At 48.1% G+C, this 27,380-nt stretch overlaps 1 protein-coding gene across 3 annotated transcripts in view; it reads left to right on the top strand.

Annotated features, from left to right (window-relative positions):
* NBEAL2 (neurobeachin like 2) overlaps positions 1 to 13,426 on the top strand; it is a 205,423-nt gene extending 191,997 nt beyond the window's left edge. For all 3 annotated transcript variants that reach the window (XM_088463189.1, XM_088463190.1, XM_088463191.1), the window contains 10 exons: positions 1,637 to 1,753; positions 2,811 to 2,900; positions 3,147 to 3,256; positions 3,496 to 3,668; positions 4,710 to 4,804; positions 4,897 to 5,013; positions 8,097 to 8,258; positions 8,871 to 9,019; positions 9,222 to 9,357; positions 10,626 to 13,426. In XM_088463189.1, coding sequence (XP_088319315.1) covers positions 1,637 to 1,753; positions 2,811 to 2,900; positions 3,147 to 3,256; positions 3,496 to 3,668; positions 4,710 to 4,804; positions 4,897 to 5,013; positions 8,097 to 8,258; positions 8,871 to 9,019; positions 9,222 to 9,357; positions 10,626 to 10,727 — 1,251 coding nt within the window. In that variant the 3' untranslated portion in view covers positions 10,728 to 13,426. The remainder of the gene's footprint in view (positions 1 to 1,636; positions 1,754 to 2,810; positions 2,901 to 3,146; positions 3,257 to 3,495; positions 3,669 to 4,709; positions 4,805 to 4,896; positions 5,014 to 8,096; positions 8,259 to 8,870; positions 9,020 to 9,221; positions 9,358 to 10,625) is intronic.
* Positions 13,427 to 27,380: the final 13,954 nt, after the last annotated feature.

Consider the following 27,380-nt stretch of genomic DNA (forward strand, 5'->3'; position numbering starts at 1 on the left):
TTACACGGCGGCGTCTATAGAACGTGTTCCCCCACTGCGGCATTTATCATCCTTCATTACATCATGTAATCAGAACAAATCTATGTGAATTATTACACGTGATTATCACATAATGGGCGGGATGCCGCCAAGGTAGAAATGCGGTAAAATCCCAAAAATTTGGGTTTGACCGCACTTGTCTTATGCACCAAGCCCCGGAATGCGATGCGTAACGCCATCTCCTGATTGGAGTTACTCTATACAAACCTGTGGACTGCTATCGGCAGAGCGCTGTGAGAGGGATCCAATCCCTCTCATCAGGGCCGGCTCTAGGGGTGTTCCACCAGTGCGGTCGCACAGGGCCGCCACCCATAGAGGGCGCACCCCTCCCCAACATCCTGATTTCAGCGGGACAGTACTGTCCTGCTGTTCCACCCGTGGGCCGAAGTGGCCCGCGGGTGGTCAAATCGGGAGGTTGGGGACCCCCACCTTCGCAACTGTGTGGCGGTGCCGGACCCCAGAGTCTGAATGGATGCTGCGCGCATGCGCGCGGCTTCCATTCAGTGACAGGAGAGGGCTGCAGGAAGCCCAGCTAGTGAGGCTTCCCTCCCAGCCTGACGTTGTTTGGAGGGGTGCCATGCGGGCACGCCTCCAAATTACATCATGCAGGAGGTGTGGCCTATGGTAATTAATCCTCGCCCCCTTTTCGGTGGCATGCGTGCTATGTGGGGGCGCATTAGAGAGAGCCGCCCTGCCTCCCATCTCCCCCCGCGGCGCATGTGTCCTTCATGCACCGAGGGACATAGACCCGGAAATCCCTCTATTGCGGTGTTCATCATACATACTGGCGTTGTTAACGCTGGCATGAATGTAAAGGGTTTGGCGGGATGCATTGCGTCCTGAATGCCAGGCGTTATGCATCCCGCCCAAAAACTCAAAAGCTGCTTCGTAGTAATTTACAGATAATAACAGACAGTAATAAGTGGTCACCCCCCCCCTCCCCCTCCCCCAGTTTTAATACTTTAGCGCCGGCAGGTTTTTTTCTATGATTTGACCCCCATAGAGCATTATGCTCCCACCACCGTGCCGTACGATAGGGATCACGTTTTTGGGATGAGGTGCAGTGCTAGGCTTGCACCAGACATGGTGTTGAGGCCTAACACTGCTGTCGTGGTCTCTATGGACCTTATAAACCATATAAACCAGCCATTTGGCTTCATTGTTGTGTATATGATATTGCAGAGTATTTTGTGCTGATTGGTGGTAAGGGTCCCAGAGTAAATCCATTCTAATTCTGTGATGTAAGGAAAATGACAGAGGGAGGATAAGGTTTTACAACCACTGTGCAGTGCAGATAGGAGACCAAATGTGGTAGGGCGCCGGATTCTGAAAATGCAGATATTTCGGCACGTTAGCCGTCAAATTTACAATGTGAGACTGCCCTCAGTAAGGATGAATAATTCTGTGCCCCTGCAATGCGTTGGCAGATGCCGCGGCCTGCCCAGAATCCTTATAGCCGGCACTCAGTGACTGACGGTGCACTATGCTGGCAACGTTCCTAGAGCTGACAGCAACCCTCCTATAGTGCCCCCAAACCTGATGCTTTGTTATGTATATTTATATATGAAGGTTGGTAACCAGTCGCCATTCCCTGCAGGAGCCTCACCCGACACGTCTGTCAGCGGAGCACGCGGCCAGGAGACTCTACCGGATGGACACTTACTCACCCAATCTGTTTGAGAAGTTATCGGAGCTGAAACCGTTCTTTGTGGAGGTGACAGGACTTCTCCCCCCTCTGGTGCCGCTGACTTAGTGGGGACTTTACACGTTAATGTTTGTTATATGACTTATTTGTCGTTTGTAGAAGTGTTATCCCCAATAAACTGGGAACAGGTTTATACTGATAATTAGGGGTCATTTATTCTCCATATTTCCTGTGATGTGACCACTAGTGTCCGTCTTCTCCTAATGTCCAGGGATGGGCAGTCACTTCCTGCTGATGTATATAATATATTATATATAATATAACTACATGGAGAATGGCTTTAGTCTATATGTTTTGCATATAACCCCTATTGATAAATGATTGATATTATACCTGTAATCTGTAATACTAATGGGATATAGTGTTCTGACAGAAATACGGGGGCAGTCCTGGGGGGAAGGGGGCTCTGCTCTGTATATACTGCTCGGTGCCATAAATACAGCAGTAATTCTCACACCGGATATCACATCGCGGTATAGCAGATCCATGTGGTGTCATTGGACCCGATTCTGCTTGGATCGCAGTTGCGAATGCGCATGAAATCGGCTGATTGTTGCGTTCTGTGTATGCGTTGCAGTGCGCGATCAGTGACTACGCAGACCCATTGCAGAGTGATGGACAGGTAGTGCCGTTTGTGGGTTGTAACGGGGGGGAAGGGTGGTCAGGGAAACGCAGGAGTGCGAATGCATTTGCACGCCGTTGCAGGGTCATGCCTTAATTAGCCAGTGCGATACTCACATAGCGTGCGCTGAAGTTAGCAATTTCTGGGTAAAGTCAGACTTTGTGCAAGTGTGCATGAGGCCGCGATGGTTCTCGATTGTACCGATGGTTTTGCGTCTTGCTGAACATTACGGATGTGTGTAAGGTAAAGTGGGCGTCCTTATGTTGTGCTCCGGCGACATAGTGATCGCAATGGATTAGGATACTATCGCAGTTGAACTGCGTGCGGCATTCACAGTTGCGATCGGTAGTGAATCGGGCCCTTTGTCTCTAGTTTCCGTGTAATTGGACGATGTTGAGTATCTGAGGTCACCAGCATCCGTGTAATTCTATGTCTGTCATACAGGGGATGGTGGAAGGGGTTCCTCTGGTACAGGCCATCGTGCCCAAACATCAGGCCCATTCCTTCATGACGCAGGGGTCTCCGGACGTTCTGGTGAGTACGTTGTTACTGTAGCATGACCGATCATACGATGGATGCCTGAGATACTTCTTCTTATAATTATTCTTATTATAAGTGTCAGTATTCAGGCAGTGACCAACATTACCCCCACCGATGCCTGTTGGTCTCCCAGCATCACTCCCATCATGGGTCCCCTCTGGTTCCTGGTGTGGGACGGTCAGACCTTCGTTGTGTAGCCCATAGAGCTGTAGATTTATTCATGCTCGTTCCCCGTCTCAGGTCACGGTTAGTGCGGATGGCCTCCTGGGAACGCATGGCTGGCTGCCCTACGACAAGAACTTATCCAACTACTTCAGCTTCACCAAAGACCCCACAGTCTCCAATGCTACGTGAGTATCACAGCCACCGGCTGCCTGTACTGATCATATAATGACTAGCTTAGGAAGATGATCACCGGCTGCTCCCTTGTTTAAGGCTTTGGAATATGGTCAGTGTTACCCATACTGGGATATTGGTCTCCATCGTTGGGGCGGTCCACCAAGGAGGAGTCCTGGGGGGAGCTGTGTGACTGTGAGAGGATTTCGGTAGTTAGTGCTCACTGTGTGCTGCGTTTGGTGACTTCTTCCAGGACCAAGCGCTTCCTCTATGGCCCCTTTTCCCTCGGTGCTGAGCTGTCTTCCAGGACTCTGTGTGTGTCTCACGATGGAAAGTTACTGTTCAGCGGAGGCCACTGGGACAACAGCCTGCAGGTCACGTCCCTGAGCAAGGCGAAGGTCATCAGCCACATCACCAGGCACATTGGTACTTACCCGCGTTATTGTGTTGCGCAGTGATTGGTTACAAGTGTCAGATCTCAGATTACACCGTTTGAGCTTTCTGCCCCTTTCTATTATTATAATTGAATTTGGAACATATAACATAAAAATATATAAAAATACTAGTGAAGAAACGCGGGTTACCTTGGCAAACCGGCCGCACCACTGCCCCACCACCTCCCACATCACGGGCGTCCAACACCACTTCCCGCACCACGAACCCCTAACACTGCCCACACCATGGCCCCCACCGCCTCCCGCACCACTGCCCCCACCGCCTCCCGCACCACTGCCCCCACCGCCTCCCGCACCACTGCCCCCACCGCCTCCCGCACCACTGCCCCCCACCACTTCCCGCACCACGGCCCCCACCACCTCCCGCACCACGGCCCCCACCACCTCCCGCACCACGGCCCCCACCACCTCCCGCACCACGGCCCCCACCACCTCCCGCACCACGGCCCCCGGCCATCTCCCGCACCACAGCCCCCGGCCATCTCCCGCACCACTGCCCCCACCACCTCCCGCACCACTGCCCCCACCAGCTCCCACATCACGGGCGTCCAACACCACTTCCCACACCACGAACCCCTAACACTGCCCACACCATGGCCCCCACCACCTCCCGCACCACAGCCCCCGGCCATCTCCCGCACCACTGCCCCCACCACCTCCCGCACCACTGCCCCACCTCCTCCCGCACCACAGCCCCCACCAGCTCCCGCACCACTGCCCCCACCTCCTCCCGCACCACTGCCCCCACCCCCACCACCTCCCGCACCACGGGCCCCAACACTTCCCGCACCATTGCATTCACCACATAGTTGCCTCCTTAGAACCAGGCCAGAATTAGAGATTTTTGCTATTTTTCAGGATTCACTTTTTCAATAGCTTTTCATGTCCCATGTACCCTCCGCGTGGCGAGGTATTTAGGTTGGCGGGATAATTACTGCAGATATACTGTATGTCTGTTATCGTCATCCCTTTGCCTCTAACCGGAGTCCTCGCCCTGTCTTTCCGGTGGCAGACGTGGTAACGTGCCTGGCCCTGGACCTGTGCGGGATATACCTCATTTCTGGCTCTCGTGACACCACGTGTATGGTGTGGGAGGTTCTACAACAGGTGAGGCCCACGCCGTCCCTTCCGCCTCATGACGTAACACATTGCGGCCATGTCCATTATTCGCTGTCTTGATACCTGTGGTTTCTGTGCAGGGCGGCTTCTCCTGTGGATTATCTCCCAAACCTGTGCAAGTGCTGTACGGTCACAGTGATGAGGTCACTTGTGTCACCATAAGCACCGAGCTGGACATGGCAGTGTCTGGTTCTAAGGTTAGTTATACATTACCGTCCTCATCCCACATCATAGCTGTCCCTGTGATGTGACTGTCTCCCCCCACCCATTATATGTCCCCATGATGTGACTGTCTCCCCCCACCCATTATATGTCCCCATGATGTGACTGTCTCACCCCCACCCATTATATGTCCCCATGATGTGACTGTCTCCCATCACCCATTATATGTCCCCATGATGTGACTGTCTCCCCCCACCCATTATATGTCCCCATGATGTGACTGTCTCTGCCCACCCATTATATGTCCCCATGATGTGACTGCCTCCCCCCACCCATTATATGTCCCCATGATGTGACTGCCTCCCCCCACCCATTATATGTCCCCATGATGTGACTGTCTCCGCCCACCCATTATATGTCCCTGTGATGTGACTGTCTCACCCCCACCCATTATATGTCCCTATGATGTGACTGTCTCCGCCCACCCATTATATGTCCTTATGATGTGACTGTCTGCCCCCACACATATGTCCCCATGATGTGACTATCTCCCCCCACCCATTATATGTACCTATGATGTGATTATCTCCCCCCACCCATTATATGTCTCCATGATGTGACTGTCTCTGCCCACCCATTATATGTCCCCATGATGTGACTGTCTCCCCCCACACATTATATGTCCCCATGATCTGACTGTCTTCCCCCACCCATTATTTGTCCCCCTGATGTGACTGTCTCCCCCACCCATTATATGTCCCTGTGATGTGACTGTCTCACCCCCACCCATTATATGTCCCCATGATGTGCTGTCTCCCCCCACACATTATATGTCCCCATGATGTGACTGTCTCCCCCCACCCATTATATGTCCCTGTGATGTGACTGTCTCCCCCCACCCATTATATGTCCCCATGATGTGACTGTCTCCCCCCACCCATTATATGTCCCTGTGATGTGACTGTCTCCCCCCACCCATTATATGTCCCTGTGATGTGACTGTCTCCCCCCACCCATTATATGTCCCCATGATGTGAGACTCTGCTCACCCATTATATGTCCCAATGATGTGACTGTCTCCCCCCACCCATTATATGTCCCCATGATGTGACTGTCTCCCCCCACCCATTATATGTCCCCATGATGTGACTGTCTCTGCCCACCCATTATATGTCCCCATGATGTGACTGCCTCCCCCCACCCATTATATGTCCCCATGATGTGACTGTCTCCGCCCACCCATTATATGTCCCTATGATGTGACTGTCTCCCCCCACCCATTATATGTCCCTATGATGTGACTGTCTCCCCCCACCCATTATATGTCCCCATGATGTGACTGTCTCTGCCCACCCATTATATGTCCCCATGATGTGACTGCCTCCCCCCACCCATTATATGTCCCCATGATGTGACTGTCTCCGCCCACCCATTATATGTCCCTATGATGTGACTGTCTCCCCCCACCCATTATATGTCCCTATGATGTGACTGTCTCCGCCCACCCATTATATGTCCCCATGATGTGACTGTCTCCCCCCACCCATTATATGTCTCTGTGATGTGACTGTCTCCCCCCACCCATTATATGTCCCCATGATGTGACTGTCTCCCCCCACCCATTATATGTCTCTGTGATGTGACTGTCTCCCCCCACCCATTATATGTCCCCGTGATGTGACTGCCTCCCCCCACCCATTATATGTTCCCATGATGTGACTGTCTCCCCCCACCCATTATATGTCCCAATGATGTGACTGTTTCCCCCCACCCATTATATGTCCCCATGATGTGAGACTCTGCTCACCCATTATATGTCCCCATGATGTGACTGTCTCCCCCCACCCATTATATGTCCCCATGATGTGACTGTCTCCCCCCACCCATTATATGTCCCCATGATGTGACTGTCTCCCCCCACCCATTATATGTCCCCATGATGTGACTGTCTCCCCCCACCCATTATATGTCCCCATGATGTGACTGTCTCCCCCCACCCATTATATGTCCCCATGATGTGACTGTCTCCCCCCACCCATTATATGTCCCCATGATGTGACTGTCTCCGCCCACCCATTATATGTCCCTATGATGTGACTGTCTCCCCCCACCCATTATATGTCCCTATGATGTGACTGTCTCCGCCCACCCATTATATGTCCCCATGATGTGACTGTCTCCGCCCACCCATTATATGTCCCCATGATGTGACTCTCTCCCCACACCCATTATATGTCCCTGTGATGTGACTGTCTCCCCCCACCCATTATATGTCCCCATGATGTGACTGTCTTCCCCCACCCATTATTTGTCCCCGTGATGTGACTGTCTTCCCCTACCCATTATTTGTCCCCGTGATGTGACTGTCTCCCCCACCCATTATATGTCCCTGTGATGTGACTGTCTTCCCCCACCCATTATTTGTCCCCATGATGTGACTGTCTCCCCCACCCATTATATGTCCCTGTGATGTGACTGTCTCACCCCCACCCATTATATGTCCCCATGATGTGACTCTCTCTGCCCACCCATTATATGTCCCCATGATGTGACTGTCTCCCCTCACCCATTATATGTCCCCATGATGTGACTGTCTCCCCCCACCCATTACATGTCCTGCATATTGTCACCTATTCTGATCGCTTCTTTCCGCTACTGATGATCAGTTACCTGACTTAGAACTTGAATTCTCATTTAGCAAAACGCATCCAGGTGACAATTTTGGGATGAAGCCGTACATTGTACAGATCTACTGATAGTTTCTTACAGCCCCGCAGTCTCTTCCTGTGGTTATGTACTAAGATCTCCCCTGTCTCTGACGAGAACCCTGATATTATCATACTCTGACTAATGTCACTAATTTGTGTAATTATGTCCCATCTGTGCAGCCCACTAGTAGGTGACCCGGCAGACCCCTGACCGTACAGTACAGTGTATACAACCGGAAGGCTGCTTTCCTGATTCTGTAATGAGCGTTGCTCTAGTTGATGAGCAGTAATCCGTACTTATGAGTTTGCAGACAGATTGGGCACTTTTATTACTGTCAGAGCAAACCTTGTTCTCTCCCCCCTATAACCCCTGTACAGACGCTGAGTGTCACCTCTTCTGCTCTCTATAGGACGGGACGGTCATCGTGCACACCATTCGCCTGGGGCAGTTCATGCGCTGTATTAAGCCCACCTGCGAAAGCTCTCTGCCGCTGAACATCTCCCACCTCGCCGTCGGCCTGGAGGGGCAGATTGTGTTCCAGAGCACGATTGAGGGCAGGAGCTCTCTCAAGGTCAGGACCCTCCTGATGATCATGTATCCTACAGACAGATCCGAGGTTACAGGAGCCGACTGTGAATTACCTGTGAAAGAACCTCTGTTACATATACTTCCATAGCGGAACCCTGAATTATTTGTCCCCCTTTGTATAAATCTACATTAATGTGATCAGCTTGTTATAGGACTTATACGAAGCTGCCAGGAGAACTATTACAGAGCACTTTCCATAGACTGTATCATCATTCCTGTATCTTCTCCTGATAGGTTGATATTTTGTCCTAAAACTAACCCTAACCTTCATTGTAGCCAAATCACTATCGACATTTTGAAAGTATTGACATTATGTCAGTGGCAACATTGTGGCTGTCAACATTGATTGTCAACATCCTAACTGGAACCCCTCCTGACAATCCCATTCATTTGTGATCGTCCTCTGTTATTACAATTGCTTGGGGGCAAGTGGTGGCATCACGTTATTGGGGAAGGGCATAATGATACAGGTCTGTGCCAGGGCGTGGGAGGGCAGAAATATGACCTAGGACCATTGCCCGACCCTGCTCCCTCCGCCTCTTCATAGGCTCAGAAATATTTTGTAAAATGACAACATATGACCTTTTTATTGTAGGATAAATTTGCTCTGCACCTTTACTCTGTGAATGGGAAGCATCTGTCCTCCGTATCGCTGGATGAACAGGTCTCGGCTCTCTGTATCACACAGGACTTTGTGGTCCTTGGTACTGCGCAGTGTTCTCTTCAGATCCGGGACCTCCGGAGGTAAGGACCCAGCACATCGGGCAGAGCAACAGAGATTATGGTGCATGGCCCCATCTGTTTTACCTTTACATCGATACATAAGACTTCACATAGGAGATACGTTTTGTGCATTTTTGAAAGAGGTGGCTTATTTCCAATCTGTTGCATAGTCCTGGATGGGAAAGTTCACATACAAAACTAATGAGACTGTCTCCTCTCCCAGCCTTGGCCTGGCCGTCACTCCACTGCCTATGAAGGTTCCTGTTCATTGTGTTTCTGTCACCAAAGAGAGCAGCCACATCCTGGTGGGCTTGGACGATGGGAAGCTGATTGTGGTGGGAGCTGGACAACCTCTGGAGGTTGGTGCTCAGTAACTTAGGTCGACAAAGCACATTTGTTATTCTATAAGAATTGAAGGTGTTCTCCTATCTCTGTTCCATCTCCTCTTTCTCCAACCGACTCCTTCTTCCCTGTCTCCTGCCTCACCTGCAGCAGTCTCTTTGTACAGTACTGCACACACTGTAGCCCTAGCCGAGCTAGTATCGTGTCCAGTGATCCAAATCCCAGCCATGGCACACCTGTAATAATGCTACCATCATGCCCTTCCTAGGCCCCATGCCCGCTGCCTCGGTGTCTTTGAAACGTTGCTTCCTTTTCTCACTCATAGCGTTACCAAAACCTTTTTCCTTCTCTCATTGCCTCCTGCTATCAGGCCTCCCTAAGTGCCACAGCAGGACTGATCTTCCTCTCTCGCTAGTATCCAACCACTGTACCAGTCTACATATCCCTACGCTGGCTCCCAAGAACCTCCAGAATCCAATGAAATCCTCACTCGCACCACCATCCCTCTTCCATCTCTGACCTCTTTGTGATATACTCTACCTCATGCCTCTCAGATCTGCCTCTGACCTGCTTCTTTCCCCCTCTCTGATGACCACCTCTTGCTCCTACTTCCAAGACTTCTCCTGCGCAGCGCCCCTCTTATGGATCGGTATGCACTTGGGAAGCCGGCGGACGTAATCCCGACCGCCGGCTTCCCGATTGCTTAATCCAGGCGAGGGTTAAATGACAGGCGTCTAAATCTAGACGCCTGTCATTTTACTGACGCCGGGAGACCAGCGCCCGTAATCCCGATCAAAGTGATGCCGGGCGCCGCTGTAAACAGCTGCCGGGGGGGAGGGGGGGTTAGGTTTAGGGCTCCCGGGGGGGACTTAGGGTTAGGCACCCCCCCCCCGGGAGGTTAGGGTTAGGCTAGGGGAAGGAAGGGTTAGGGTTATCTTAGGGTTAGGCACCCTCCCGGGGGACTTGGGTTTAGGCAGTGGGGAAGGGAGGGATTAGGGTTAGGCACCTGGGGGAAGGTTAGGGTTAGGCACCCCTAAGGAGGGTTAGGGGGGAGAGGTTAGGTTAGTTAATACTTGCCTTGGGACGATCGGGATTTTCAGCCTTGCGTCCTGCGGTAATTCATACCGATTCCTATGGATCTGCCTGACCAGACTAACCCCTGCATACAATTGCTTGTCAATACCCACCTCTTCATACCCACCTCCCCGCTCAGTGCACTACGATCTACCATCAAAGCCCACTGGCCCATATATGAAATATTATTGTTGTTTTCTCCCTTCTCTAGGTGAAATCGGGACAGTTCACAAGGAGACTTTGGGGTTCTACTCGGCGGATTTCACAAGTGTCCTCCGGAGAAACTGAGTACAGACCAACTGAGTCCCACTGAAGGCTGGAGTTCGGATGATGATAGGACCACAAGTGCCTTCTAGAAACATGGTCTCTAATGGAAAGTGGATGAAGAGAGTTGTCGGTCTTTGACGAGCAGCCTTGCAGAGCTTCTGCTCCTTTCCACTACCCCAGGGTGGGCTATGGGCTGCCAACTACTGGGGCTTATAACTGTCTGTAAGCAATACTTTTGTGGGTGATCTAAAGGGAACAGATCGATATTTGAATGTGACCAACGCACCTTTTTCTTGAAAAAATGGTTTCACTCACTGAGCAGACTTGTCGCCTTAACGGAGAATAGACATTTGCTACTTTCTACAGGTTCTGCGAAGAGGGTGACTGCTATACATAGAGGCCTCAAAGAGGCACCAACAGTACTTTAGCCAGCTGTACCGTTATAACAAGACTACTCGCTGGTGCAATGCCTCGGCTTGGGAGACAGCCCAGCATTTGTGCTGCCATTTATAAATATTCCCTTTTTTTTTTTTTTTATTGTCTTTTGTAGTTGAACACTGTAAGATATTTTACTGGATTTCATTTAGATCAAGAGCTTAATACCCTTTACTTGCACTTCATTCCATTGCCCCGGAGATGTGCGCAGCGTGATTATAGCGTTACTTTTCTCGTTACAGTGCCGGTCACTGTCATTCCGCCTCTTACCAATGTTACCAATCGCTTTATAGAGAGCGATGTTTTCTATCAATGCCTTTTATGTTACTGCAAATGATCGATTGGACGACCTCGGAGGAATCGTCTGTGACGCTCCCAAGACCAAAATAAGATATTTGTTATGGTGGACGCTATGGAATATTTGAAGTATTCTGATAATAAGTAAAGGGAGGGTGCAACATGCTGCATGGAATTGGGTGATACTGTAAAGGGGAGAGGCGGAGGAGGGTCCATAGGACTGTTTACTTCTCTTGCAGACTTTATAAATGACGTTAGACTTAGTGGGAACTGTTGTGCGTTACTGATTAGGAGGCCATATGGAGATAGATGTAGTTACTTGGGGACTTTCGAGGATTGGACAAGATTCTCCTGAACAAAATGGCTTTATGTTTACCGATTCTGCCTTCTGGCTATTTTATTGAGGATTATGGATCATTTTAGAGCTCCAGTTCCCACATGTGCACTATATATTTGGGTTACTTGTTCCTTTTATATACGTATTATGTGATATTTTGACACCCCCTACCTTCATGCTGCTTATTTTGATACATGCAGACAGTAAGGAATTGATCCTGGCATTTTTATGGAAATTATTTGTTGTATATAATGCTGATTTTTACATTCCATTTACCAAATGACCCTAATCTATTTCAGTCCTGCGTTCCAGGGCGCAGTGGGTGGAATCTCCATTCCTCATCGAATTACATATCTCGCCTTTTATTGTAACTAAATACTGCCCGTCATGACCGGCCGTATATATCTTTTTGTCTTTTTTTTGTTGTTGTTGTAGCTTGTTCAGATATCGGGCCAGTGACTCTATACTGGAGATCAGGTAACTGGCCGACGTTATTTGAAAGGAAATATTGTCGACAGAGAATTTCTGTTACTGTCTGAAAAGTGAAACCTAAACCACAAGTTTTTTTTTTTTTTTTTTTTTTAAATAATATACTTTTTACAAAGTGCAATATTGCAGTAAGGCGGTTCAATGCAGTTTCACATTTTGTATAATTCTTTGTGTTTATCATTGGGTGACATGTTATCAAAAGGTGCCCTGCAACAAAGGCAAAAAATGAAATTATGTCCTGTATAAGCTGTGACCTATTCTGCCTTGCTCCCACTAGAGTATGGGTCAGCTGTCACCAGGAATCACTATGTGCAGGTATTGAGCCCAGAAAAACAGGTGATTCAGTTTTGGCTCCCGGAGCCGGGTGTTGTGTGGTCATGCCATACACCCTATTGGCGTAGCAAGCAGGCAGCTCGAATATACTGAGGCATATTACAGGGTGCCACACGCATCTTAATAAGCCTGATAAAGGACAATAATTTTTTCCTTATAAAGGGTATATGGCAACCGTTTAAGAATGTATCCGCGTGTTTTTTTTATTCTCAGTGGTTCTTTATTGGGACCCCTATAAATGTAGTATATAATGTTTAAGGTTAGTGCTAATAGATAAATTATGATCAGTAAATGTGCAGTTACTACTGATTGGTGAACCTGAGTCCATGCACTGGCCGGTCACGGGTCATCTGCGCTGTTACAGACCTGCGCCTTTCAGGGAATTCCGATCGGACACTACAGGCTGATAATATCTCTGCCTGGATGTAATAAGGAATTCTGATCCTATAATGTTACATTTCCTGTATATAAAGTGCAGACTACACAGTGCACTCGGCTGTAGTGCAACGTTCCTGTCTGGCTTTATCTGTTATCTGGTGATATTGAGGAAACAATCTGCTTTGCGTTAAGGGATTTGATCTTAAATTTTATTTCACGTCAGTCCATTGTGATATCTGAGGTCAAGGCACTGCGGCTGATTCTTCTCCAGGTGTGTTGGCGCGTTGCCGTTTCACCATGCCTCTTACGATCGGGTGTGGCACTTTCCTCCAGAAATCAAGCACAATTATTACCTAATAATCTTGCCTTAAATTTGAAGCTGTTGTCTTTGTATTCCGACACTCCTCTTCTGTAACGTGGATGATCGTCATCAATGTGGTTTTTAAAAAAAGAAAAAAAATACTTTTCTACTCAAATGCGGTGTCCGTGCTGTTCCTTACTGGTGTGTTATATCCAATCCCCGATCTATTGCCTCTGTGTACGGGTGTTAGAGCCAGGATGCGTTATACAGGGGTATTCAATATGGAGCGAAAAGTAATTTTTTGCGATAATTTCGCACCGATGACGTCATTTTCGCTGGTTTTGGTTTTACACCGTATTCAATTTCAAAGACTTTTCGTAGGTTCGAAAAGTCTTTGAAAAAAAACGGGGATAACTTTTCACCACTGAAATAGGTGGCGAAAAAAAGTGCAGAATTGGGGTTTAGGGGTGCAGGCTTAAAAATAATAGCCTGCATCCCTGGGAATGACATTTTAAAATAAACTGTGTCAAAACAAGTTTTTTTTAAAAAATAGGGACTCCCCAAAAAAATTATTTTAAATTTGGGGTGAAAAAAAAAAAAAATGGGAAAAAAGTGTTTAAAAATAGGGAAATAGGTTCAGGGCTATTCCGCAAATATGCAGCAGGTGTTTTCTAGAATAGATTATTAGCGGCAGGTGTATTCTAGAATAGGCTATTAGCGGCAGGTGTATTCTAGAATAGGCTATTAGCGGCAGGTGTTTTCTAGAATAGGTTATTAGCGGCAGGTGTATTCTAGAATAGGTTATTAGCGGCAGGTGTATTCTAGAATAGGCTATTAGCGGCAGGTGTATTCTAGAATAGGTTATTAGCGGCAGGTGTATTCTAGAATAGATTATTAGCGGCAGGTGTATTCTAGAATAGGCTATTAGCGGCAGGTGTATTCTAGAATAGGCTATTAGCGGCAGGTGTATTCTAGAATAGGCTATTAGCGGCAGGTGTATTCTAGAATAGGCTATTAGCGGCAGGTGTATTCTAGAATAGGCTATTAGCGGCAGGTGTATTCTAGAATAGGCTATTAGCGGCAGGTGTATTCTAGAATAGGTTATTAGCGGCAGGTGTATTCTAGAATAGGCTATTAGCGGCAGGTGTATTCCAGAATAGGCTATTAGCGGCAGGTGTATTCTAGAATAGGTTATTAGCGGCAGGTGTTTTCCAGAATAGGCCATTAGCGGCAGGTGTATTCTAGAATAGGTTATTAGCGGCAGGTGTTTTCTAGAATAGGTTATTAGCGGCAGGTGTATTCTAGAATAGGTTATTAGCGGCAGGTGTTTTCTAGAATAGGCTATTAGCGGCAGGTGTTTTCTAGAATAGGCTATTAGCGGCAGGAGTATTCTAGAATAGGCTATTAGTGGCAGATGTTTTCTAGAATAGGCTATTAGCGGCAGGTGCTTTCTAGAATAGGTTATTAGCGGCAGGTGTTTTCTAGAATAGGTTATTAGCGGCAGGTGTTTTCTAGAATAGGCTATTAGCTGCAGGAGTATTCTAGAATAGGCTATTAGTGGCAGGTGTTTTCTAGAATAGGCTATTAGTGGCAGGTGTTTTCTAGAATAGGCTATTAGTGGCAGGTGTTTTCTAGAATAGGCTATTAGCGGCAGGTGTTTTCTAGAATAGATTATTAGCGGGAGGTGCATAATTGCAGAATTTTTAAATAAAGACTTTAGGGACTTAAAAATATGCTAGTACCCATTTTCATGTACCCCAAATTAGATGGGACCACTAAAAAAAACAGAAAAAAATAACTTAAGTGCTTTTCTGCAACACTTCTTCAATGTCGGGAAAAAACGCCTGCTGCGGCTATTTAAATCCCCGACTTTCATTTGCAGGCTAAAACGGGGGTACCCATAGTGATCCCCCATGTTTTTACAGTTTTTGGGGGTCCTCCCAAGTTATTCCAGGATAATTTCGTATTTTTTTGCAGATCCCACTTCGCAGGTTCACGTTTTCGTAGCTTCTATATTGAATACGGGGATAAAGCGGGCGCGCGCCCGATACTTTATCACTGAAATATCTCCGATGTGGAGTGAAAAGTCCAGCACGGACTTTTCACTCCCATATTGAATACCCCTCAGAGTGTGTTTGTGTCTATCCCTGTATGTAGGTGACTGTAAGTACATTATATATATATATATATATATATATATATACACACACACACACATAAATTTGTGTGCGTACATGTGACGTCTGCTCTGCGTGGGATGTTGTATACTGACATCCTGGGTCTCTGGAAAGAGAACTGAAAAGCAGTTTCTAAACCAGACTGTTGTTAAGACTTAAATGACCATTAATCCTAGATTATAAATTAGTTTATGAATTGCTTTTTTTTTTTTTTAGAAATAAAATAATTTCTTCTTCAAGGTCCATAGGGCTCCACAGGGAGACAATGGGGTGTAGGTGGGACCTGGAGGACAGGACACCAACAGCAAAGATTTTCAATCCCAGGATGCTCTGGTCCTTCCCCCTATACCCCGCCCACAGCATGAGGGCAACTCGGTTTCGTTGGTGTCTGGCAGGAGCTGGACCACTATTATAACAGGGGTCTGTATTAAGCAGCCAAAGCTTTTATTTTATGATTTAATTTATTTTCTATTTCTACTATAGCGGGCGAGCAGCACCAGACTGTCCTCCGGATGTCTATGCTGCCGCCTCATCGCCGTGGCGCCAAGTCTGTGCTAGGTACTCCCGGCGGGGCTCCAAGGAGGACTAGCTGGCAGGTTCCCCGGACCCCGGACTGCAACCCGGAATTCAGGGGACAGGTAAGGCAGGACCCCGTTCGCGGGGCCCTGCATTTATTGCGCAGTCTTACCTCCGGTCTCAGGAGACAGACCGGAGGCGCTGATGTGGACACTGGTGCGCCCACAACTCCACTAGACCACTGGGGCATATAATACACTGGCGCAGGGCATATGTCCTCCCCCAGCTCAGGGCGCCATTCCACTGCGGTCCTGGTGTTCCCTGAGCTGCTCGGCCCACCCAGACACGCGGCAGCCATTTTCTGCATTCCGGTCTCTGGGAACGCTGGGTCCAGTCTCCTTGTATACCCCTCCCACGGGCCAGGTCATACAGCGCTATATCCTATCAGCCTCTGCGGTCTGTGTAGTAGATTTTAGTGCCCATTGCGGATATACAGTGTTTTTCTGCATTTGTATGCGACTTGTGCTAGCGCTAATCCCTACTTTCTATACTGTACAGCTTATACCGTTCCCTTTATTCTACTATACCCTGAGATACTAAGGTATAGGGGTTCATTGTACCTCACATCTCCTATATAATTGTGAGGGCTATCACATACTATATAGCGCGGTTGCACACTACACTGTGCCATATTACACATACTGCAGGGTGTGCACTGCACTGTATCATACTGTGTATTTTATTAGTCTTGTGACTGTCTGGCAGAGGAAAGAATAACAAGCAGCCTGATGCTGCTGCTCCTACTCTGGTGTCTTGTAAGTCCTGCTCAGCGGGCTTAACCACAGAGGACCTCATTCAGGATGGTCTTTGTATTAAGGGTCTTTACCAAGATCATGGCAGTTATGGCGGCCTCTCGTCGTCGTTAAGGGAACAGACTGCTCCCATACATGAACGATCTCTTTCTGTTGGCCAGGTCCCCAGAGGCTCTTCACAGCCATCTACAGGTAACCATTGCCTGTCTTCAAATGCTCGGTTGGCTGATCAACTGGAAAAAAATTTCACTAACACCCTCTCAAAGGAGATTTGGGAGCCCTCCTGGACTCTCGAGTTCAGACAATCTTCCTGACGTTAGACAAGATTTCAGCACTACAGTACAGACTACGCAGACTGCTCCACAATCGCAGAGTGTCAATTCACTCTGCAATGCAGGCCTTGGAATCAATGTTATCCACCTTCGCCATGGTGGAGTTCGCCCAGTTTTACTCCAGGCCCCTACAACACCTGATACTCTCCAGGTGAAACGGGCTACCTCATCTACTCAACTCCCAGATTATGAGTCTCCCCCCAGAGGTTCACCTGTCCCTAGCTTGGTGGCTTGACATCCCATTTGAACAAGGGTCGTCCCTTTTGGATCCTGGACTGCACTCTCCTCACCACAGCCGCAAGCCTCCGAGGGTGGGGTGCAGTGACCGACCAGCACTCATTCCAGGGCCGATGGTCACCAGTCGAGGCAGTGTTACCAATCAACATCCTGGAACTTCGAGCCATCTACAGAGCTCTCACTCTGGCTCAGAATATTTTGAAAAACAGGCCAGTACAAGTCAATCAGCAATGATGGAGGTGTCCCGCATTCTCACATGGGCCGAATACAATCTCCCAGCCATATACGCAGCGTTCATTCCGGGGATTCTCAATTGGGAAGCGGATTTCCTTAGCTGTCATGACTTGCATGCAGGAGATTGGTCTCTACATCCAGAAGTCTTTCAGCTTCTAGTGGACAAATGGGGTCTTCTGGAAGTGGATCTCAAGGCACCACAACAAACTTCCAATTTATGGAGCCAGAGCACAGGACCCCGACGCGGCCTTCAAAGAAGCATTGTTGGTGAAATTGAACTAAGACAGGAGGGGGCTCAGTCCTGTTCATAGCTCCGGCTTGGCTCAGACGTCATTTGTACTCTGATCTTCATAGGCTCTCCATAGACGTTCCTCTTCAATTTCCTCTATTAGACCTATTGCCTCATGGTCCATGTCTACATACGGACCTAGCCTGCCTGTCTTTAACGGCTTGGCTCTTGAGACATTCCTCCTAACGGCTAAGGAATTCTCTAGCTCTGTGGTCCAGACCATGCTCAGAGCATGTAAACCGGCCTCAGCCAAGATTTATCACAGAATATGGCATACATATTTCCAATGGTGTGCTATGAGAAAATATGACCCTCAAGTCTTTAAGGTTTCTCTAATTCTTACCTTTCTTCAGGCTGGACTGGATCTAGACCTCCACCTAGCATCTCTGAAAGTGCAGTTCTCTGCTTTGTCTATCTGGTTTCAGTGCAGAATTGCTACTATACCGGATGTTTACACCTTCATGCAAGGTGTTCTACATATACAACCTATGAGGCCTCATTGGATGTGGTCCATGCTCTGAAGATCTAGGTGGACTGCACTACTTCCGTCAAGAAATTCGACTCCTTTGTCCTATATCAGTGGTGGCGAATCCTGGCACTCCAGCTGCTGTGGAACTACATATCCCAGCATGCACTGCCAGAGTTTTGCTATTAGGGAATGCTAAACTGTTGCAGGGCATGCTTGGATATGTAGTCCCACAGCAGCTGGAATGCCAGGGTTCGCCACCACTGTCCTATATGGATTCCACATGAAGGGATGGCCAGCTAACAAAAAGACTCTGGCCAGGTGGATTCGCATGACTTTCTCACAGGCTTACACGCAGACTGGCCTTCCTGTGCCGGCTTCAGTCTCTGCCCATTCTACTCGCTCTGTGAGTCCCTCATGGGCAGGCCGTCATGGTGCCTCAGCTGAACAGCTATGCAAGGCAGCCACCTGGTCTTCTGTCCACACCTTTCTTAGGTTTTATGCCTTTGATACATTTGCTTCTCAGGATGCTTCCTTCGGGCGCAGGGTTCTCCTATCAGCTCAGGAGCGTCCCCACCATTAAATGACTGCTTTGGGACATCCCCAATGTCTCCCTGTGGAGCCCTATGGACCCTGAAGAAGAAAAGGAGAGTTATGGTAAAATTTACCTTTGTTAACTCTTTCTTCAAAGTCAATAGGGTTCACGGGGCACCCGCCCTGACGCACCTGGCTTCTATGGGTTTCTTCTCTTGGTCACTTGTTTCCTTCTCTGTGTGAGAGTGTGATTCCTCAGTGTACCAGTCTTCCTTCTCTCCTATCCTGCTCCTACCTTGGGCTTGTTAACAAAACAGAGTTGTCCTCAGGCTGTGGGCGGGGGTATAGGGAGAGGGCCCGGAGCATCCTGGGATTGAAAAACTTTGCTGTAGGTGTCCGGTCCTCCATGTCCCACCTACACCCCAATGTTTCCCTGTGGACCCTATGGACTTCACAAAATAGTTGTGGGATTGTGGTGATTTTAATTTTAAAAACATTTAGAAAAATATCAGGGTTTTTTCACTATTTATACAGACAATGGAAATGTGTCTGATTAAATAACACAATAGGTTTAATATCAACTATGTATCACGGGGAAAACAAAGAACTTTGATTTCATATATATATTTCCTAGAAAATACTGGAGAATACGTACACATAAATATCATTCACTAGGAGAGTAATCTAACTGACTATAAACTGTAACATGGTCTCTTATTATTTGTGTTTATCTATCCTTGGGACTCCTCCATGATGGAGGGTGACGTCACTTTGTATGAATGGAGAATGTTCTCATTGTTGGGCGATAGAGGACTTTGCTGTTCTGTGACCATCGCACCAGCAGTGCTGAACTCGCCAGTGCTCCCCCAACATGGGCGAATCGATCATTCTGCCAGCATGAAGGGGAATCCCAATCAGGTGATCGTACAATGGGGTTATGCAGGTTATCTTTCCACCGGTTGGAGTGGTGATGGCAGTGGCTAGCTTTTATGCCTCACCGCACTGGTGTTATAAGTTTGATACCAACATGGGCCCTATCTGTGTGGCGTTTCATGTTCCTTGTGTGCGAGATTCCTCCCACAGTCCAAAGACCAGTGGTAGAATAATAGCCGGCAGACCACAGGAGTTCTGCTGATGACTGACATAGGCCATGGTGTGTGTCTAGCCGGCAGATCACAGGAGTAACGCTGATGACCGACATAGGCCATGGTGTGTGTCTAGCCGGCAGATCACAGGAGTAACGCTGATGCCCGACATAGGCCATGGTGTGTGTCTAGCCGGCAGATCACAGGAGTTCGGCTGATGACCAACATAGGCCATGGTGTGTGTCTAGCCGGCAGATCACAGGAGTTACGCTGATGACTGACATAGACCATGGTGTGTGTCTAGCTGGCAGATCACTAGAGTTCGGCTGATGACCGACATAGACCATGGTGTGTGTCTAACCGGCAGATCACTGGAGTACTGCTGATGACTGACATAGGCCATGGTGTGTGTCTAACCGGCAGATCATAGGAGTAACGCTGATGACCGACATAGGCCATGGTGTGTGTCTAGCTGGCAGATCACAGGAGTAACGCTGATGACCGACATAGACCATGGTGTGTGTCTAACCGGCAGATCACAGGAGTTCTGCTGATGACTGACATAGGCCATGGTGTGTGTCTAACCGGCAGATCATAGGAGTAACGCTGATGACCGGCATAGGCCATGGTGTGTGTCTAGCCGGCAGATCACAGGAGTTCGGCTGATGACTGACATAGGCCATGGTGTGTGTCTAGCCGGCAGATCACAGGAGTTACGCTGATGACCGACATAGGCCATGGTGTGTGTCTAGCCGGCAGATCACAGTAGTTCGGCTGATGACTGACATAGGCCATGGTGTGTGTCTAGCCGGCAGACCACAGGAGTTACGCTGATGACTGACATAGGCCATGGCGTGTGTCTAGCCGGCAGATCACAGGAGTTACCCTGATGACTGACATAGGCCATGGTGTGTGTCTAGCCGGCAGATCACAGGAGTAACGCTGATGACTGACATAAGCCATGGTGTGTGTCTAGCCGGCAGATCACAGGAGTTTGGCTGATGACTGACATAGGCCATGGTGTGTGTCTAGCCGGCAGATCACAGGAGTTACGCTGATGACCGACATAGGCCATGGTGTGTGTCTAGCCGGCAGATCACAGGAGTTCGGCTGATGACTGACATAGGCCATGGTGTGTGTCTAGCCGGCAGACCACAGGAGTTACGCTGATGACTGACATAGGCCATGGCGTGTGTCTAGCCGGCAGATCACAGGAGTTACGCTGATGACCGACATAGACCATGGTGTGTGTGTCTAACCGGCAGACCACAGGAGTTACGCTGATGACTGACATAGGCCATGGCATGTGTCTGGCCGGCAGATCACAGGAGTTACGCTGATGACTGACATAGGCTATGGTGCGTGTCTAGCCGGCAGATCACAGGAGTTACGCTGATGACCGACATAGACCATGGTGTGTGTCTAACCGGCAGACCACAGGAGTAACGCTGTTGACTGACATAGGCCATGGTGTGTGTCTAGTCGGCAGATCACAGGAGTAACGCTGATGACTAACATAGGCCATGGTGTGTGTCTAACCGGCAGATCACAGGAGTTACGCTGATGACCGACATAGGTCATGGTGTGTGTCTAGCCGGCAGATCACAGGAGTTCGGCTGATGACCGACATAGGCCATGGTGTGTGTCTAGCCGGCAGATCACAGGAGTAACGCTGATAACTGACATAGGCCATGATGTGTGTCTAGCCGGCAGATCACAGGAGTTCGGCTGATGACTGACATAGGCCATGGTGTGTGTCTAGCCGGCAGATCACAGGAGTTCGGCTGATGACTGACATAGGCCATGGTGTGTGTCTAGCCGGCAGATCACAGGAGTTACGCTGATGACCGACATAGGCCATGGTGTGTGTCTAACCGGCAGATCACAGGAGTTCTTGTGGCAATTTAGAAATCTTCCTTGATGTCACTAATTTGCATTCAATGTAAAGGTAAGCGCCTTGCACCTTTAGGATTATCCCGCGCGTAAAACGTGGTGTTTGGCATAGTCCCCAAACGCAAGACGGCAACAATGTCCAATCCATCGTCTGATGTGGCGCTTCCAATCTTGTCTGGAGCAGAACCTCTGATCAGCTTCGCTGTTTATGCCATCACAGACGTCATTAATGATAACACACATCCAAGTCATACAATCATAAAGAAAGTAATATCCTATCTAAAAAGTGCACTATTTACTTGTTTACCCCAAGTATAGCAATGGAGCAAAACTTTTTTTCAGTCGGCTGGTAGGACATAGTATTGACCTATACGGCATCTTTAGGGACATACTTTGGATGTGACTTCCACACACCTTCCTAAGAATCCTTGTGTCATACATTTTCTGGATTCTCGGTAGATGTGCACCAATCACTTGCCCTGCTGTCCTAACCTCTCACTATATAGACTGCTGTTACCAAAAGCACACAACAATGCTGTGGGTCAGTACACTTACTATAATGCATCCATAGACTATCCCTACACATGCCTGAGGCACACAATAATGCTGTAGGTCAGTACACTTACTGTAATGTATCTATAGACTAACCCTACACATGCCTGAGGCATGCAATAATGCTGTAGGTCAGTACACTTACTATAATGCATCCATAGACTATCCCTACACATGCCTGAGGCACGCAATAATGCTGTAGGTCGGTACACTTACTATAATGCATCCATAGACTATCCCTACACATGCCTGAGGCACGCAATAATGCTGTAGGTTGGTACACTTACTATAATGCATCCATAGACTATCCCTACACATGCCTGAGGCACGCAATAATGCTGTAGGTTGGTACACTTACTATAATGCATCCATAGACTATCCCTACACATGCCTGAGGCACACAATAATGCTGTAGTCAGTACACTTACTATAATGCATCCATAGACTATCCCTACACATGCCTGAGGCACACAATAATGCTGTAGGTCAGTATACTTACTATAATGCATCCATAGACTATCCCTACACATGCCTGAGGCACACAATAATGCTGTAGGTCAGTACACTTACTATAATGCATCCATAGACTATCCCTACACATGCCTGAGGCACACAATAATGCTGTAGGTCAGTATACTTACTATAATGCATCCATAGACTATCCCTACACATGCCTGAGGCACACAATAATGCTGTGGGTCAGTACACTTACTATAATGCATCCATAGATTATCCCTACACATGCCTGAGGCACACAATAATGCTGTAGGTCAGTACACTTACTGTAATGTATCTATAGACTAACCCTACACATGCCTGAGGCACACAATAATGCTGTAGGTCAGTACACTTACTATAATGCATCCATAGACTATCTCTACACATGCCTGAGGCACGCAATAATGCTGCAGGTAGGTACACTTTAATGCATCCATAGACTATCCCTACACATGCCTGAGGCACGCAATAATGCTGTAGGTCGGTACACTTACTATAATGCATCCATAGACTATCCCTACACATGCCTGAGGCACGCAATAATGCTGTAGGTTGGTACACTTACTATAATGCATCCACAGACTATCCCTACACATGCCTGAGGCACACAATAATGCTGTAGGTTGGTACACTTACTATAATGCATCCATAGACTATCCCTACACATGCCTGAGGCACGCAATAATGCTGTAGGTTGGCACACTTACTATAATGCATCCACAGACTATCCCTACACATGCCTGAGGCACACAATAATGCTGTAGTCAGTACACTTACTATAATGCATCCATAGACTATCCCTACACATGCCTGAGGCACACAATAATGCTGTAGGTCGATACACTTAGTATAATGCATCCATAGACTATCACTACACATGCCTGAGGCACACAATAATGCTGTAGGTCAGTACACTTACTGTAATGCATCCATAGACTATCCCTACACATGCCTGAGGCACACAATAATGCTGTAGGTCAGTACACTTACTATAATGCATCCATAGACTATCCCTACACATGCCTGAGGCACACAATAATGCTGTAGGTCAGTACACTTACTATAATGTATCTATAGATTATCCCTACACATGCCTGAGGCACGCAATAATGCTGTAGGTCGGTACACTTACTATAATGCATCCATAGACTATCCCTACACATGCCTGAGGCGCGCAATAATGCTGTAGGTCGGTACATTTACTATAATGCATCCATAGACTATCCCTACTCATGCCTGAGGCACGCAATAATGCTGTAGGTTGGTACACTTACTATAATGCATCCACAGACTATCCCTACACATGCCTGAGGCACACAATAGTGCTGTAGTCAGTACACTTACTATAATGCATCCATAGACTATCCCTACACATGCCTGAGGCACACAATAATGCTGTAGGTCAGTATACTTACTATAATGCATCCATAGACTATCCCTACACATGCCTGAGGCACACAATAATGCTGTAGGTCAGTACACTTACTATAATGCATCCATAGACTATCCCTACACATGCCTGAGGCACACAATAATGCTGTAGGTCAGTATACTTACTATAATGCATCCATAGACTATCCCTACACATGCCTGAGGCACAGAATAATGCTGTGGGTCAGTACACTTACTATAATGCATCCATAGACTATCCCTACTCATGCCTGAGGCACGCAATAATGCTGTAGGTTGGTACACTTACTATAATGCATCCATAGACTATCCCTACACATGCCTGAGGCACACAATAATGCTGTAGGTCAGTACACTTACTATAATGCATCCATAGACTATCCCTACACATGCCTGAGGCACACAATAATGCTGTAGGTCAGTACACTTACTGTAATGTATCTATAGACTAACCCTACACATGCCTGAGGCACGCAATAATGCTGTAGGTCAGTACACTTACTATAATGCATCCATAGATTATCCCTACACATGCCTGATGCGCGCATTTTCTCAAATGGTAGACACGCTGCTGAGCCTTTTTATTTTCTTTACCTCTGAATGTGGAAAGACCGTGATAGATTATTCGATATATTTGGAAAAATTGGGTTAACAATTCGTGCGCTTCACAAAAGTTAGGAGCTGCTACAAAGGGTTAGGTGTACACCCAATGACAAACACCAAATATGGAGTTGAAAAATATAGAAATAACCCGGAGCAAACCCTTATATTGGGGTCATAATGAAAAATTAGTGACAGTGATGGAAATAAAACTTATTTGGAATCTTTTTCATAAATCCTTTACAGTCTCTGGAAATAATTGGTGAATCAATGTCAATAGGTGTCTTGCACAATACTTCACAATTCTGTCAGTCTGCCAAAAGAGAAGTAATTGTCTCTTGTTTCCTCTTCACACCAACTTGTAATCACCCCTTGTTCCTCAAAAGATAAAAGGGGACAAATACAGGTCGCCAATAGTGTGATAAGGTTTTATTCAAGATAAAATTGTATATAAAACAGCAGAGAAGCAGCGTACCAAAAAACCAGGGAGGAACCAGGGAGGAGGTAACCAGGCTAACCAGGAAGGAGGAGGTAGATTCTTGATCCCAGGAGGTACCCTTTCCAGAAAGTTATACATTATACGCTTGATGGTGTTTGTATACACCTGGTTTTTTGGTACGTGCTTCTCTGCTGTTTTATATTCAATTTTATCTTGAATAAAACCTTATCACACTATTGGCGACCTGTGTATTCACTATCATCCTCTTTCCTAATCTGACCTACAATAGCATTACCGTCTGCAAATGTAATCATTCAAACTGAATCGGAAACTGAAACACCGTCGTTCGTGAACAAGGAATACAACCGGGGACTTAGGAACGCATCCCTGGAGGACCCCTGTGCAGTATACATGGTCCGATAAATTCTCCCCTCTAGTTGGGGTAGTAATGTAGTGGTAACATTTCCGCAAAACTTTCTACTGTATTTATCGAGTTATTGAGAGTTTTTAAACCGTAACAGTTTTTTGAGTCTGAAAAACGTGAGTTTGCATGTTCTCGGACTATTGCATTGACCGACTTTAAAAAGTGTGAGAGTTTACTCTCACATTATTAAATTTGGCCCCATGGAATGGGTATGATATACCCCATCAGCGGCAGCCCGACAGGAGCAGAGTGCGACGCAGCGGAAGCCCAACAGCGCTGGAAATCCCGATCGTGGATAGGTAAGTATCCACTAACCTAACCCTCCTTAAGGGTGCCTAACCCTAACTTCCCCCCCCAAGTGCCTCACCCTAATCCCCCCTCTAAGTGCCTAACCCTAACCACCCCTTCCCCGCTGCCTAAACCTAAGTCCCCCGGGGGGGTGCCTAACCCTCCCTCCCCTAGCCTAACCATCCCGGGGGGGTGCCTAACCCTAAGTCCCCCCCGGGAGCCCTAAACCTAACCCTCCCCCCCCACGGCTGTCCGCTCGCGGCGCCCGGCATCACTACGATCGTGATGCCGGGCGCCGGTCTCCCGGCGTCGGGGAAGTGGGGGCGTCTACATCTAAACGCCCGGCATTTCACCCTTGCCGGGATAAGACAGTCGGGAAGCCGGCTGCCGGTATATAGACAGTCGGCTTCCCGGCCCCATTTGTTGCTGGCATACATACACAGGCTTCCACCTCTAAGTTTGCCGGACTCCTCAGTTCTATCTAATCTGAAAATCAGCTAGTTGAATATCAGCATCCAAGATAATATCATCACTGAGCAGTCTCTGAGGAGCTTCTGGCTAGCTAATCTATACTGAATTTCATCATGTTTGTTTAATAGGGACCTGACATTTGCCATGAACAAACTAGGGAGATCTGAAGATGCAAAGAGAGAATCTGATATTTACCTCGGCTCTTTCACCCCCTCTCCCTCCATGCTCTGCGCTTGGATTCCATTCCCCAGGCAGTCCCTCCGTCCAGTCACCGGTTTCTTACTGGTGGGCATTTCAGCCTTATGGCTGTGACCTCCCTCAGAAGCCTTCGGGCTGCAAGATTCCCCAACAGCCTCCAGGCCACAAGATATTGCAGCAGCCACTGTGTGATCCCCCAACAGGTTCGGGCTGCAGAGTCTCCCAACAGGCACTGGGCTGCGAGATCCCCAGCAGCCTCTGGGCCTGGCAATTCTGGGTCCTCCATTATCTCCCGAAACTTTGGCTCCGTGAGCCCATCCAGGAGGCCCCATGCGCCTCCCAGACCCCAGATGACCGCACTGTAGCAGCCATGGTGGCCGCTCCTTAAGAGACCGGACGGAAAAACGCAGCCCTTACAGATCACCAGCAAGTCATGGTATCAAAATCCCCTTTCCACACTAGTGCACTGAGGAACAGCAATAAGGCAATAATTTTCCTGAATCTCCATGAGGCATAGCTCACAGCTGCTGTGCCTGTGCGGCTTCTGGTGCAAGGCACGCTCAGTGACATCAGCTGGCAGGGCGTCACTTGTTCTTATTCTAAAGCATTGGTGCCAGAGAATGGTGGTGAGGTGTAGAGAGGGTATCAGTATGTAATACCGCCGGCCGCATGGC

Source organism: Taudactylus pleione, unplaced genomic scaffold (assembly GCF_031769625.1).
Source record: "Taudactylus pleione unplaced genomic scaffold, aTauple2 ptg001330l, whole genome shotgun sequence".
In the NCBI taxonomy this organism is placed as follows: Eukaryota; Metazoa; Chordata; class Amphibia; order Anura; family Myobatrachidae; genus Taudactylus; species Taudactylus pleione.